This window comes from Microcebus murinus, chromosome 1 (genome assembly GCF_040939455.1).
Source record: "Microcebus murinus isolate Inina chromosome 1, M.murinus_Inina_mat1.0, whole genome shotgun sequence".
NCBI lineage: Eukaryota > Metazoa > Chordata > Mammalia > Primates > Cheirogaleidae > Microcebus > Microcebus murinus.
The window spans coordinates 119,867,916-119,884,110 of NC_134104.1; the positions used below are offsets into that span (position 1 = coordinate 119,867,916).

Here is a 16,195-nt window from a genome sequence, read left to right on the forward strand (position 1 = left end):
GGGTGGGTGTGTGTGTGTGGGTGTGTGTGTGTGTGTATTGAGTATTCCAAGTTTCACATTTCTTACTGCAAGTTCCCACATACTAATCTTGACATATTAAAGAGTCATTATAACAAAATGGTTAAAAGCATAGTCTAGATGCAGACTGCTTTGGATAATTTACTCTGCCACTTCCTACCTGTGTGTCTTTGGGCCTGGCACTTAACATCTCTGTTCCTGTGTCTTCATATGTAAAATGTGGGTGATAATACTTGTCAAAATTGTGAGGATTGGTTGTTAATCTGTGAAGAAATACAGATTAGTGCCTGCCACATAGTAAGTGCCAGTTAATGTTAACTTTTATTATTACTGCATTCTGGCCCAGAAAAAAATGAAGCATTACATATAAAATCCTCTTATTTATTCAGTGTAAGTTAAGCATATTTAATTTTTTTCAAAATGAATTATAGTTATAACAGGAGAGAGGTGAAGATATCCAGAATATGGGAAATGTTAACAAAGTTTTTTCAAATTAAAAAACAACCAATAATTTATATTTTAAAGGAGCTCAAAGTTAAATGTGTTATTTTGATATTTAGAACAAGCTCTTATTATTTGCAGTGTTAAGAATCTTTTTATATTTCTTTTTTCTTATTTTTTTCTTTTCCCTTAGAATATCATCTACTATTGTTCTTCAATTGGCATTAAGAATAAAGCCCACTCTAAGACTTGTTATCTTAATACTAGAGTTCTAAACAGGCAAATCCTGAACTTCTTTTAAAATTGTGATTTAACACCCTCAAAATTTCTAAAGATAGTTACTATAGAATAACCCAGTAATGGCAGCTTGCCTCAACTTGAGCAAAATCAGTCTTGGGAATCAGAATTCTAACTATATAAATCATAGAAATGCCAACATAATGAAGTGGGATAAATAAAAAGCACTGAGTTCTGAAATCCTCAAGAACCTAAATTCTGTTCCCAACTGTTCAAAAGGATATACTATATGAGATTAGCTAACTCTGTTAAGTGTACAGTATCTGTGCCCATTTACCTAAATATATAATTCTCTCAGGGGAATATAACTAGTTACAATGAAATTAACCTTCTTGGGCACTCAAATAATATTTAGGTTGCATCCAAATCTAGGCCAAATTTTATTGCTAAAGAGGCTTTGACTTCTGTTTCCTTGGTTGCTTCACATTTCTAGTTTCTTCTTAAAATGCTACCATTAGTTAATTCCATCAGTGGATTGCTTTGTGATATTAAATTTATAATCCTTCAAATGTGTTGGAAAGTAATCATTTTACGTAATACACATTTGCTTTATGATTGACCTTTAAAGGAATCTCTTGCCCCCAACTCCAAAGATAGCTGATTCCCTAGATGACTTCTTTACATATTAATCAGGAAATCTAACGGAATAAAAGAGCATTAATACCTCCCTGCATCATCTTTTTGAAAACTCAATAATGATTTATTGTTTGATGGAATGAACACAGTTACCCTTAGGACTATAGTATCATCCATTTTAAGTATACTGATATTTCATGCAGTAAATTTTAACACATTGACACACTAGGAAAAAAAATTTTTTCCTTGGGGCCACAGTGTTTTATTAAGAAAATAGAATAAAAACTTCTAACACAAAATGATCCTTTCTAATTAAATGAAAAATGTGTTGTTTCTTATTATTTTCTGTGTTTTTTTTCAATAAGAAAGTAAAAACTTGGAAATAAGTAATGTGAAAACTTGAAAAATAGTTCATAAGAGTAAAATGTTTTTTCTTGACTTGTCAGGTTTCAGTGTAATTTAAAGGTAAACATAAATAGAAAAGTGAAATTTGGGCCGGGCGCTGTGGCTCACGCCTGTAATCCTAGCTCTTGGGAGGCCTAGGCGGGCGGATTGCTCAAGGTCAGGAGTTCAAAACCAGCCTGAGCAAGAGCGAGACCCCGTCTCTACTATAAATAGAAAGAAATTAATTGGCCAACTGATATATATATAGAAAAAATTAGCCGGGCATGGTGGCGCATGCCTGTAGTCCCAGCTACTCGGGAGGCTGAGGCAGGAGGATTGCTTGAGCCCAGGAGTTTGAGGTTGCTGTGAGCTATGCTGACGCCACGGCACTCACTCTAGCCTGGACAACAAAGTGAGACTCTGTCTCAAAAAAAAAAAAAAAAAAAGTGAAATTTATTGACTTCATGTAATCTACTTTTTTAGACTTGAATGTCAATATTAAATTGCAACAATAAAGAGCATCAACAAGTAAGATTTTCACAAAACAACTGCAGGGTTTTGCCCAGGTTTTGCTTCATGGGGCCTCAGGCTCCAAACTAGCATGAGTTAAATACAACTTACATAGCAGTTAATGTGTTAAACACCTGCCATATGCCAAGCACTATTCTAGATACTAGTGATGCAGCAAGCAGTAAACATTCAACCTTTGAATACTAGAAGGTTTACCAATTTGCAACTACCTGGTCTTATTTGAATTCTCTAGAGTTAATTCAGCAGAATCACAGAATAATATAGAACTCCAGAATACCTAGTTCAACCCTCTTGTTTATAGATTTTAAGAATCTTTAATCCTGAGATGTAAAATTCTCTCAGATCACATAGCTAGTTAATAGCATTGAATGCTTTTTATTCTTTCAGTCATTCAGCAAACATTCTCAAATCTTTTGTATTAAAAAGATGAACAATGACACAAAAATTCTTCATCAACCTCAAAAGGTTTCTCCAGCAGACTTCTTATTTTTCTCTGACTGTACTTTTTTGAAAGGATTGACTTCTTATCTTCCTTTCAATACACTACAGTCTAACTTTTGGACTCATAACTCCATTGAAAGTGCTCTCACCAAGGCCACCCACAGCTTCATAATTACTTTATCCCTGGGACACTTTCTAAGCCTTATCTGTCTTATCTCTCTGTGGCATTTGTCGTTATTAGTTATTCTGTTCATTTTAAGTGTTTTCTTACCTCTGGATGCCAAATTCTCCTGGTTTTATTCCTACTCAGATCATTTCTTAGACTTCTTCATAAGCTATTTTTTGTCATTCCTCTTTCAAATTTTGGTGTTCTGCAGGATACTTGTCGCCTTTTTCTACATATTCTCGTTGAGCAGTTTCATCCACTTTTTATCACCTCTGTTGCCATCTAAATGCTGAGGACTTGCAAATCTTTATTCTTGCTCAGATTCTTTCCCTAGGCTTTGAATTCATACATCCAACTATCTACTAGACATCTCCAGGATATCTTGTAAGGATCTCAAAATCATCATCTTTAAAACTGAACTACTGCTAACTACATTTGTTCATGTTTTTTATTTTGGTGACTTGTGCCACAATACATCTAAGAGGTGACTGATTACCTAGAAATTTAGGAGTAATCAATAGCCTCTACCTCAATTACTCCCTAAATTCTAGGTATTCTACTACTTTAATTTATCCTATATCTGTTCACATATTTACTGCTAACATTTTGTTTTCAGGCCCTCATTCTAGATTATTCCTATGGCCTTTCTTAATATGTAAGAAAATACAGGATAATGATTCAGAACATGAATTTTAGAGTCATACAGCCCTAGGTTTGGATCCTTACTCTGTCACTTAGAATCTGTGGTTGCTCTCAATACCAGTTTCCTTGTCTGTAAAATTAGGAGTATTACCACTGACTGCAGAGGGTGATTGTGAGATTTAAATCTTTGATCCTTAGAACAAGTACTTGGCACATAATAAACTCTCAACAAAAGATTGTATCTATTCTTAAATGACCTATTTCACATCATTCTCTATTGTGTTTGGAGTATGATTCTTTTACACAATATGTTAGCACTCCTATGATAAAAATCCTTCTTCAGTAGTTTCTTATTGCCATCAAGATAATATCCAACTAATTTAACATGGCAATTTTAAATGGTCTTCCATGGAAATGGAAATGGATCCTGTTTTCCTCTTTAGCTTTTTCTTGTCACTCTCTCCCCTTTTTGTGCCCCAGCTGTAATAAATTAACAGTTCCTCAGAAGCACCTCCAAGCTTTTTAACAACTGAGCCCTATCTGGAACACCTTTTTTATAGCTAGGTAATTTTTGTCCTTTAGGACTCAGCTTACATGTTATCTTCTTTGGGAACTCTTCCATGACTACTTTTGACTTTGAGTTAGATTTTCTAACATAAGGTTCATGCTCTCTCCCACCGTAGCACTCCTTACACTATATTGTGGTTGCCTGTTCCCTCATCTGTTGTCCTCAATGCATTGTGAATGTTTAAAGAAACTCAAGGACTGTTGAGGTTTGGTTATTCGATAGATGTTTATCTGTAAAACATTAAAGGTTCTCAAGAGGATATCATTTTTACTATTCTACACAAAATGAACTCATTTCTTCTTCCAAATACTGCACTTACGTTAGCAAAAGAAAATGTATATAATTTTTGAAGTATCATTATTTGAGATATGAAGATCTCAAAAAGGAATTAAGTGCTGTCATCTGTATAAAATAGTGGCTTAAAGAATTTTAGTAAAATAGAATACTTTTCCAAGTAGTTTCTATCTACAGTTTCTACTGTCTACAGTAGTTTCTGTCTTTGCTCAGGTAATTACTCTCCATTTCTATTTTAAATGCTGATCTGCATTTATCTTACTCATTAGTCGGTGAGAAGAATATGAGTTCTGATATCAGACAGTCTTGGTTTTAATCTCTTGCTAATAATGACTACTTCTTAGAATCTGTATGTAAGCCCTTAAACCAGTGCCTGGCATGTTACAGGTACTCAATAAATTTAAATTTCCTTTTATACTTTGTAAATGTTGTTCTATATGGGATATTATCTGGCCATCTAATTAAATGTTGTTTACCCATCCAATCTTACATTAAAGTCCATCCTTCTATAAAGGGTCTTCTAACTGAATTCTATCTACTACAGTTAGAGTTAATACAATAAATGTGAACACTTAATCTCTCTAATTGGTCTGTCTGCTAGAATGTTAACTCTATGAGGGACCCTATCTTAAATTTATCTTTCTTCCCATAACATTTTGTAGACTGCTGTGATATATGGGAGAAGTTCAGGACACATTTGTTGCTTAATTTATTTTTATCAATGTCAGCCTAAGTAAACCATATTTATAGAGGAAAATCTATTGGGAGCAATCATGCTAAGCATTCCATAGTTAAACAGAACTGAGTGTTTGAGATTGTCAGTTTTGCTGCCCCATCTGTTAGAACAGATAATGAAGAAATGGCTACACTAATTGGTTCCCAACAGCAAATTTGGTTTTACAGATTTACTTTACAATAAACCAGTTTGGCTATTTTCCATGTATTATTTCCTCTAGATCAATTGTCTAGGATATTGTAACTCATGCTTGCAAATTTGAATGTCTTACAGGAGGATTTGTTGGTATTGAGGAAAACAGTGAAATCCTTTTTGGCTGTTTGCCAGCAGTGCCTATCTAATGTTAATACTCCAGTGAAAGAACAGGTAAGAAATTATCAGTTAAGAGCTCTTAATAAAAACCACTCCAAAGCATTAGTAAACAGTAATTTCACTAATGTAATTTTTTACAAATTTTTTGTAAAGATGTAATGTTTTATGGCAGTTCTTAGCACACATGTCCATTCCCAACATTTATGGGACTTGGGACAAGAATGTAGATATAAATATCTTATAAAGCAAGCTGACAAACTTGTTTTATAAAATACATTCAGCCAGGCCCAGCAGCTCACCCCTGTAATCCCAGCAATTTGGGAGGCTGAAGCCGGAGGATTGCTTGAGGCCAGGAGTTCAAGACCAACCTGGGCAACATAGTGAGACTTGTCTAACTTAGCTGGATGTGATGGCACACACCTGTAGTCCAGCTAGTCAGGAGGCTGAGGCAAGAGAATCACTTGAGCCCAGGAATTCAAGATTACAGTGAGCTTTGATCAGGCCACTACACTGCAGTCTACGCAACAGAGCAAGACCCTGTCTCTAAATAAAGTAAAACAAAATACATCCTGTCCTTTTACTTTGACAAGTATATTCTTACCACCAGAAAGGCCAGGTTGAAATTTAGAGTGCTTGACTCTTAAGAATTCTATGCCAAAACATTGAGAGTCTAGGGAGCTGAACTATGGCCTATTTTACCATCTAATCTTCAGCTCCTTCACATACCAGTTAATCTCACACATGCATGTGAACACTTTAGCCCCACATATTGAAAGTCTGTCAGCGACACCCACCCAAACAACTCCCTCTTGACTACCCTGGGGCCTAGAAATATTCACACGGGAGATGCAGTATACTTAGGGAAGGGGCCTTTGCAGGGCTCTTAAAAGAGGATCAGGGCTGTTAGAGCAAGGAATCCCTGAGTCCCTATACTTGGACAATGGTGTAGAAGTATAGTTTAGTAAGCAGGTAGGCATAGCCTATTGGTCCAACAGATTTCTTACCCCTTAGTGAGGGACACAGCCCAAAGAAGATCAAGGTGGGCCACGGAAGTACTGTTTCCAAGATGTGATTTTTTTTCTTTAATTATACTGTCCTATTAAGGAGTACGTTTGTATAAAGCAGACTACACCTATTTCTTATTTTAATATTGGGCTAGAAAAAGTCTAGTTAAAAGCTACGGTATTACTTGTCCTTTGTTATTTCCTCTTCTTACACATATGTTGTCACAGGTCTCTTCTTTGTTGGGTTATCAGCATTTAAAGTGGAAACATTATATTTCCTAAACTGTATGCTCTAAATCTTCAGAACCCCACCCATACTATCTAGAAGTACCCAGGTCTGGCCATTTAAGACAGAAATCAACTGTTTCTGCATCAGACCTACTTGGTGATGCTCAAAACTGTGGCCTGGTTTAAAAATATACCTGTAGATTCTCTTTATGTTCCCTTATTTTCAAATGGCTCTTCCTAAATATCTTAATATATTTCATGGTTGTGCAGTCAGGGCATGAACTGCCATGATTCTTGCTGGATTTGAACGGCCAGGTATACAACCATCCCCAAATAAATGCCAACATTGTGTTTTCCATAGAAATCAAGTTTGGGTGGGAGGTTAGTTGATTGTTGTAAGGTGTAAGCCCTCTGTTAACCCACAGTACAATCTTTCACCCAATTCATTAAATAGAACAAATTTGGCAACATATGTGTACTACTTTATCTTTCAGGAAATCTGTTGAAAGTTCAATAATATGATTAAATTAGTTGGGAGGCTTTTAGATACTGGTGTTTATATGCATGGTCTACTATGGTCATGCATCGCTTAATGACAAGGATACATTCTGAGAAATGTATCATTAAGTAATTTGATCATTGTGTGAACATCATAGAGTGTACTTATACAAACCTAGATGGTATAGCCTACTATACACCTCCAGTGGGGAACCAGTGGCCGCAAGGGCATATGTGGCTCTTTAGATCCCCAAGTGTGGCTCCTCAACAAAATTCAAACTTCACAGAGAGGATTTGTTCTGTAAAATTTGGATTCAGTCAAAAGGCTGTCCCCCATCCCTGGATGAGTATTTATATATTTAAACACAGGAAAGGTATAGTAAAAATATAGTATCAAAGATAAAAATGGTACACCTGCAGTGTACATTACCATGAATGGAACTTGGAGGACTGGAAGTTAATCCGGGTAAATGAGTAAGTGATGAGTGAATGTGAAAGCCTAGGACATTACTGTATATTCCTGTAAACTTTATAAACACTGTACAGACTATTTAAATTTATTTAAAAATTTTTTTCAATAGTAAATTAACCTTAGCTTACTGTAACTTTTAAACTTTATAAACTTTTTTAACTTTGACCCTTTTGTTATATATAACACTTAAAACATATTGTATAGCTGTGTAAAAATATTTTTCTTTATATCCTTATTCTATAAGCTTTTCCTGTTTTTAAATTTCTTTTTACTTTTTTAAACTATTTTGTTGAAAACTAAGACACATACACATTTTACTCTAGACCTATGTAGGGTCAGGATCATCAGTATCACCGTGTTCCACCTCCACATCTTGTCCCATTGAAAGGTCTTTTCTTTTTTTCTTTTCTTTTTTTTATTTCAGCATATTATGGGGGTATAAACGTTAAGGTTACGTACATTGCCCTTTTCTCCCCTCCCCCTTCACGTCAGAGCTTCAAGTGTGTCCATCCCCCAGATGGTGTGCATCACACTCACTATGTATGTATATACCCATCCCCTCACCCCCCTCCCACCTGCCCCACACCCAACAAATGTTTGTTTTTCTTTTTTTTTCTTAACATTTTGGTTACATTTTATATCTCTGCCTCTCTCCAGCAAGGGTTAGAGGTATACCCTTTGCCTTCACAATGTTCACCATATCCCTCAGATCTGGGACTACCCCTCCAACCCCTGAATCCCTGATGAACACCACCACCCTTTGAGCACCATAGTGTTAATTAGTCAGTACCAGTTTGATGGCGAGTATATGTGGAGCCCATTATTCTGATCTTGTGTCACCTCACTTTGGATAATGGGCTTAAAATCAATCCAGGATAATATAAGCAGTGCTAGCTTGCTGTCGTTTCTTAGAATTGAGTAATATTCCATTGTAAACATATGCCAAATTTTAGTAATCCACTGAAAGGTCTTTAGGGGCAGGAACACATCATGGAGCTGTCATCTCCTATGATAAAAATGCCTTCTTCTGGAATACCTCCTGAAAGACCTGCCTGAGGCTGTTTTACAGTTAACTTTCCTTAATACATTGAAGGAGTACATTCTGAAATAATGATAAAAAGTATAGTAGAGTAAATATATAAACCAGTAACATAGTCATTTATTATCAAGTATTACTACTGCATATAATTATATATGCTATATTTTTATATGACTGGCAGCATAATAGACTTGTTGACACCACCATCACCACAAACACATGAATTTTGTATTGCACTACAAGCTACTGTATGACCAGGCCATAGGCATTTTTAAGCTCCATTATAATTTTATGGGTCCACTGCCTTGTATATGCAGTGACCAAAATGTCATTATGTAGTGCATGACTGTATTAGAAATTTTTGATATTAGATTTTTTAAAAGGAATCCCAAATAGTAGCTTATAGGTTTATATTACTGCATTATAGTTTGTTGAATTGTAGTTTGTCTTAAAACTTATACTAATTATTTGATTAAGCAGTATATAATTGATTTCTAACCTCTGTTATAATCTGTTATATCAATTTTGTATTTTAAGGGTTGAATTAAACTCATTTTTAAAAGTTTAAGTAGAAATATCTTAATCAGCTATTTTTGAGTTAATACAGCCAAGTGAGAGATTATAACTTAGGGGGAAAAAATCTTAAATATGACAAGCATTTAATGAGAAAAAGTAATTTTATTAAGTTTGGTAATTTAAACTACATAGTTGTAATTTAAATACTTAAAATTTATATTATAGTACTGCTGTTGAACTATCTTTTGATTTGGTATGTTGTCATTAACATTGATTTGTCATATCTATATTTGTATAATATTTCATTGATGAACAATATTTTTTTGATGAATTCCTCTTGCATTCCAGGCTTTCATGTTACTCTGTGATCTTTTGATGATTTTTAGCCACCAGTTAATGACAGGTGGCAGAGAGGGCCTTCAGCCTTTGGTTTTTAATCCAGATACTGGACTCCAGTCTGAACTCCTCAGTTTCGTAATGGATCATGTTTTCATTGACCAAGATGAGGAGAACCAGAGTATGGGTATGTGTAGCTACCATCTTATAAATATTGATTTTGTTTCACTAACCCCAAAAGATAGGAGGGGGGAAAATCAAATTCAATCCTAAAACTTTACCAAGATTTCTGTCTTTTAAAAAAGTTAATAGTAATATAGTCATGTAATTTAGAAACCAACAGAAATAAAAATGTACATAGTGAAATCTCCCTCCTTTAACTTCGTACCTCAGATTTTTTTCCTATCATGACATAGAAAGCTTCTTCAGTCTTTTTCTAACAGCTGCATAGTATTTCTTTGTGTAGATGTAGCATAATTTATATAATCCATCTTACACTGATTGACATGGCTAGTTTACGAACTTTAACTACTATAAACTGTCCTATAATGAATAAATGTGTACATTTGTCATTTCCCACATGTACAAATGTATATGTAGGATAGATGTTTCTAATTGACCGTCGAGATTCATAATTTTTCTAAGGGAAAGCATCCACTTTCACTTTCCTTTCTATTCCTCAGTGGTCATTGTATATTACTTAACAAAATATAACTGTAAGATATCAAATGTTGAAAGACTATTATCAAACCTCTCTAGTCAAAATTGTGCTGAGCCTCCAGAATAAGTTAGCAAAATTAGACTGAATTGTTAATGATTAGTTATAAATAAATGTCACTTAGAATAGGTTATTTGTAAATAGATGATTAAGCTCCCTAAAATAATGTAAAAGACATGTCTGATCCACAGATTTGGTGCTATTAGAATATTCTTAAGAGAATATTTTAGAAAATACTAGACTGTGAAACTGTGTTTATTTAGAGTCTGTATTATATTTGTCAGGAGACAAAATTTATCTGCCACTTATCTTTTTTTTTTTTTTTTTGAGACAGAGTCTCACTTTGTTGTCCAGGCTAGAGTGAGTGCCGTGGCGTCAGCCTAGCTCACAGCAACCTCAAACTCCTGGGCTTGAGTGATCCTTCTGCCTCAGCCTCCCGAGTAGCTGGGACTACAGGCATGCGCCACCATGCCCGGCTAATTTTTTATATATATATCAGTTGGCCAATTAATTTCTTTCTATTTATAGTAGAGACGGGGTCTCGCTCTTGCTCAGGCTGGTTTTGAACTCCTGACCTTGAGCAATCCGCCCGCCTCGGCCTCCCAAGAGCTAGGATTACAGGCGTGAGCCACAGCGCCCAGCCTGCCACTTATCTTAAGCAAAAAGATTTCCAACTTCTCAAAGCACTGATGGTTAACAACAGGACTAAATAGTAGAAAGGAAAGAAAGAGATTGAGCGTAAGTTCTTTTATGAATATGTACATGTGAAGAAGAAAAGAAAGCTCACCCCAAGTAAGGGCAGGCCAGGACATGAGAGTGTCAGTACAGAGCCTGAAACAAACGTTATCATCCAAAGCCTTGTTGGAAATTTTTTTCTAGAATAAGAAATAGGCAACCCAGTGGACTCTGAAACTAAAAGATTTGAGGAAGAAGCACTACTTGTTTTAAAAGTATTTGATGAGATTTTTTAAAAAATTTTATATGTGTATAACATGGTTTGTAAAATATTTTATTTCTCATCTGATAATGTAACCATATTTAGGACAAGCACTAAAAATTATTTCCTCCATATATTTCCATTACTCTCCCAAATATATATATATATATATATATATTTTTTTTTTTTTTTTTTTTTTTTTTGAGACAGAGTCTCACTTTGTTGCCCAGGCTAGAGTGAGTGCTGTAGTGTCAGCTTAGCTCACAGCAACCTCAAACTCCTGGGCTCAAGCACTCCTGCTGCCTCAGCCTCCCGAGTAGCTGGGACTACAGGCATGCGCCACCATGCCTGGCTAATTTTTTCTGTATATATTAGTTGGCCAACTAATTTCTTTCTGTTTATAGTAGAGATGGGGTCTTGCTCTTGCTCAGGCTGGTTTCGAACTCCAGACCTCGAGCAGTCTGCCCACCTCAACTTCCCAGAGTGCTAGGATTACGGGTGTGAGCCACCTCGCCCGGCCCCAAATATTTTTATAAAAGAAAATTTTTTCCCTGTGTCTTAAAATTTTTCAGAAATTTCTTCTCTGTGGAAGTATGTTAGCACATAGGAATATTAAAATAAGAAAAGACAGCATGTTTAAAGTAAATAGATCTCTTACTATTATGACAAAAGTACCAGAAAAACAATTTTTGTATACAGTTGTCCTTTGTTATCTGTGGTGAATTGGTTCAGGGACCCCCACAGATGCTCAAGTCCCTTATATAAAATGGCATAGTACAGTCAGCCCTCCCTATCTAAGGGTTCCACATTCATGGATATGGAGGCGAGACTATATGGTTTGCTTATCTTACTCAATGTTTGCTGTGATGGTCTCCCTCGAAGATAACTTTAGTGCCTATTAAGTGTTTGATAAATGTGTAACTAAATGCAGCACCGCAAAATAATTAATCAGTATAAGATTTTCTCCCATCAGTAACTGAATTGTACCTATTTATGAAGTTATAATATTAAGCTAGTGTTTAATTATACTGATTGTCTGCATTGTTTTACTTGAATAAAGTGATAAAATGTATAACAACCTTATTTTCTGTGGTTAGAGGGTGATGAAGAAGATGAAGCTAATAAAATTGAAGCCTTACATAAAAGAAGGAATCTACTTGCTGCCTTCAGCAAACTTATCATTTATGACATTGTTGACATGCATGCAGCTGCAGACATTTTCAAACACTACATGAAGGTATAGTTTCACATTCTTATTTTCTCCTTCCATCTAAATGGCAGAGAAATTTGCAATTAAAATGAAAAGCTAAAATTGACAGTTTTCATCTATGTAATGTGGATGATTTTCTGAAAAATTTCTTTCTTTTATATAAGTTTTTTTATTAGTCTGTGCCATTATATCAATTCCATTGAGTAGGAGTTCTAGCATTTATATGAAACAATATACTCACTTTCTGGCTGTTTTTTTTTTATAAGCTCCATTTTGTTCCTGACCCTCTGAAAAAGCAGTGCTCAGATTTCTTAATGGTGTGGCATAACAGGCACAGATAGGAGTGAACACTTCTCTCAGTTTTCCTGTATTTGCCTTGTGCTTATGTCACAGAGAATATTCTATATTGCCCAAATTCAGAATATTATGTGTACTATTTGATCTACTTGTATCTTCATCATATTTGGGAATGGTTCAATTCCAGCTATGATATAGTATAGTTAATTCATCATATTTTGCTAAAAAACTGCCACGTGGTGAGCACTGTGCTGGTAGCCAGAGATTTAACTCATTAACTGCCCTGTGAGTTGTATTTAACTAGTTTTGAGCCCAGGGCCTTGTGAAGTATATGTAACTCACATGTCTCTTCACCTTGGGAGCCTCAGGAACTATTTTTTCAAGTTGCATATAACTCACGCTCAGAAAACAATTAAAAATAACAAATTTTTCAGTAAATTAGAAAGGATCATTTTGTTTTCGAAGTTTTTTTTTTTTTTTTTTTTTTTTTTGAGACAGAGTCTCACTTTGTTGCCCGGGCTAGAGTGAGTGCCGTGGCGTCAGCCTAGCTCACAGCAACCTCAAACTCCTGGGCTCGAGTGATCCTTCTGCCTCAGCCTCCCGGGTAGCTGGGACTACAGGCATGCGCCACCATGCCCGGCTAATTTTATATATATATATCAGTTGGCCAATTAATTTCTTTCTATTTATAGTAGAGACGGGGTCTCGCTCAGGCTGGTTTTGAACTCCTGACCTCGAGCAATCCGCCCGCCTCGGCCTCCCAAGAGCTAGGATTACAGGCGTGAGCCACAGCGCCCGGCCTTGTTTTCGAAGTTTTTATTTTACTTTCCTAATAAAACACTGTGGCTCCAAGGAAAAAAATTTTTTTTTCTATTGTGACAGTCACTGTGTTAAATAAGACATGATTTCTGCAGTAAGGAGCTTACAGATTATTAATAAAGTAACTGCTATTCTGTTTCAGCTCATTTTTCTCTATTTGGTCTATAAAGAATAATGAAATAATTTGCCAAACTAATTATTGATATACAGACTGTCATATCTGCCTGTTGAACCTTTCTAAAAGAAAATATCATGATATGTTAGTAAACTTCTGCTTGCTCTTAGAGACCATTTCATTTCTGAGTATTCACAAGCACTGCTTTTAATGATGTATTCTGTAGTCTTAGATTCAACATCAAACTCACTGATATATTATTCAGAATAGTTATTCTTCATCCTGATTTTGCATCAGTTGTCTAGAGCATTATTCCAAATTACATATTCCTGATTCCCTGAATGAGAATATCTAGGGTAGATCCTAGGCATTTGTGAGGAAGAGCTGTTTAAGTTTCCATATGACCATCTTTCCCTTTCTAAAATTAGATCTATGATTATCTCTCTGTGTTTATTTAGGGTTATTATCTATCTCCCTCTAGCACTTTTTCTATTTTTCACCATTCCTTAAAGAGCACAATGTTCCGTAATCTGTGCATTTTTCTTAGGACATGATTCATCTGGCCTAAGAAACATTTATTTGGAATGGCTTGATGCTCTCATTATCTCCTCACTAAACCTAGAGCTCAGTTTCATTTTAAGGTGTTTATGTTACTCTTTTTATATATTAGGTCATTAAATACGAAACATCTGATTTCGAATAAGTTTTGTTTATGATATCTCAAATAAGAAGCAGTACAATTGAAATACGTTCTTTTGACTATCAAGACAGTTTTGCTCTTGTTCAGGCTGGTCTCGAACTTCTGAGCTCAAGCCATCACGCCCAGCTGGTTTTGCCATCTTAAGGGCAGCTTGTTTATGCCAGCAGCAAAGAAGCCTAGAGAGCGAGTGGCCATGAAATCACAAAAGGTGTTTTCCACAGCTTTTTCAGAATTGAATATTTTTCCTTGCAAGAAGTGGTCCAAAGCCAGGAAGAAGTGGTAGTCGGTTGGTGCAAGGTCTGGTGAATAAGGTGGATGACAGAGAGTTTCCAAGTCCAGCTTCTGTAGTTTGAGCAGTGTTGGTTGTGCAACATGTGGTCGAACATTGTCTTGAAAGAGGATTGGCCTGTCTCTGTTGACCAGTCTTGACTGCGTAATCTCAGGCATCCTCATCATTTCATCCAATTGGTTGTAGTAGACATCTGCTGTAATCGGTTGACCAGGTTTCGTGAAGCTGTAGTGGATAATACCAGTGCTGGACCACCCAACAGACAGCATTAGCTTTTTTTTTTTTTTTTTTTTTTTGATGAATATTGGGGTTTGGACTGTGTTTCAGCTCTTCATCTTTATCCAGCCATTGTGCCAAATGCTAGCAGTTGTCAAAAAGAATCCATTTTTTTATCACACGTGATAATACAGTATAGAAATGGGTCGCATGTCGTGACAGCTCTTCTGATTCTCATTTAATTCATGCGGGCACCCATCTATCAAGCTTCTTTACCTTGCCCATTTGTTTCTAAGGGTCAAATATTGTTGGAATAGTCACATCAAACCTTGCTGCTAATTCACAAGTAGGTTGAGGTACATTTATCGCTACTATAGCTCATCAGTATCCACGTTGGTCTCAGGTCGCCTGTGTGGCTCATATCTAAGATTTAAATCACCACAGCAGAACTTCTCAAACCATCAATGTACTATGCATTCATTAGCCACATCCTTCCCAAACACTTTGTGGATGTTTCGAGCTATCTGACACTGCATTGGTTCCCCAATGGAATTCATATTTGAAAATAACACGAATTTTTGGCTTATCCATGGTTTCACAAAAATTGCTCTAAAAAATGTGAAAAATAATCATAAGCTAAACTGTGCATTTGTAAGACTAAGGATGTACTTTCACAATAAAAATAAAATAAGACATGTCAAAGTGAAAGGTCAGAGATATCAACTGTCAAACTTAGTATTTAAGGAACTTGGACATTCATGCTTAATAACCTAATAGTTTTTCCCTTTAACAGGAAATAGAGAAGAATAAAATGTGTTGAGTTCTGGTTTTCCCTTAAAAATACTGCTTTGGTTCCAAGAAGTGAGTCTTACTAAAAAGTTTTATCACCAAGAATGTACCCTCATCTTATACCAAAGGCTGTATCTCCTCATAAAAAAAAAAAAAATTTTATTAAAAGAAAACTTTTATCATCCTTAGCATTTTTTATACACCTCTGCTCATTGTACCTTTTTGTGAGTATTCTAATAGCTGTTTGCTATTCTGATATATAGCTATGTGATTTTCACCCCAACTTCTCTACATAATTATTAGTTCAAATATCTGCCTGCTCAAGTACTTTAGTGTCTTGATATATCTTTCTCTTTTGTTCTTCATTGAGATATGTTTTTTTGTTGTTGTATTTTATTGTTGTTGTTTGGAGACAAGGTCTCGCTATTTTGCCAAGGCTGGGCTCAAACTTGCAGTCCTTCCTGCTCAGCTTCCCAAGTAGCTGGGACTATAGGCATGCACCATTCATTGAGATAATTCTTAATTTACACTGAAAGGGTGATCCTTTTGAACTATTTCCCCTTTTATTGTCTCATATCATGGAAGCATATCTATCTTTTTGAGGAT

The 16,195-nt window shown here is 35.6% G+C and overlaps 1 protein-coding gene across 3 annotated transcripts in view; it reads left to right on the top strand.

Annotated features, from left to right (window-relative positions):
• STAG1 (STAG1 cohesin complex component) overlaps window positions 1-16,195 on the top strand; it is a 368,375-nt gene that overhangs the window by 325,155 nt on the left and 27,025 nt on the right. For all 3 annotated transcript variants that reach the window (XM_076005282.1, XM_076005291.1, XM_012787757.3), the window contains 3 exons: window positions 5,368-5,460; window positions 9,512-9,686; window positions 12,252-12,391. In XM_076005282.1, the coding sequence (XP_075861397.1) occupies window positions 5,368-5,460; window positions 9,512-9,686; window positions 12,252-12,391 (408 nt within the window). The remainder of the gene's footprint in view (window positions 1-5,367; window positions 5,461-9,511; window positions 9,687-12,251; window positions 12,392-16,195) is intronic.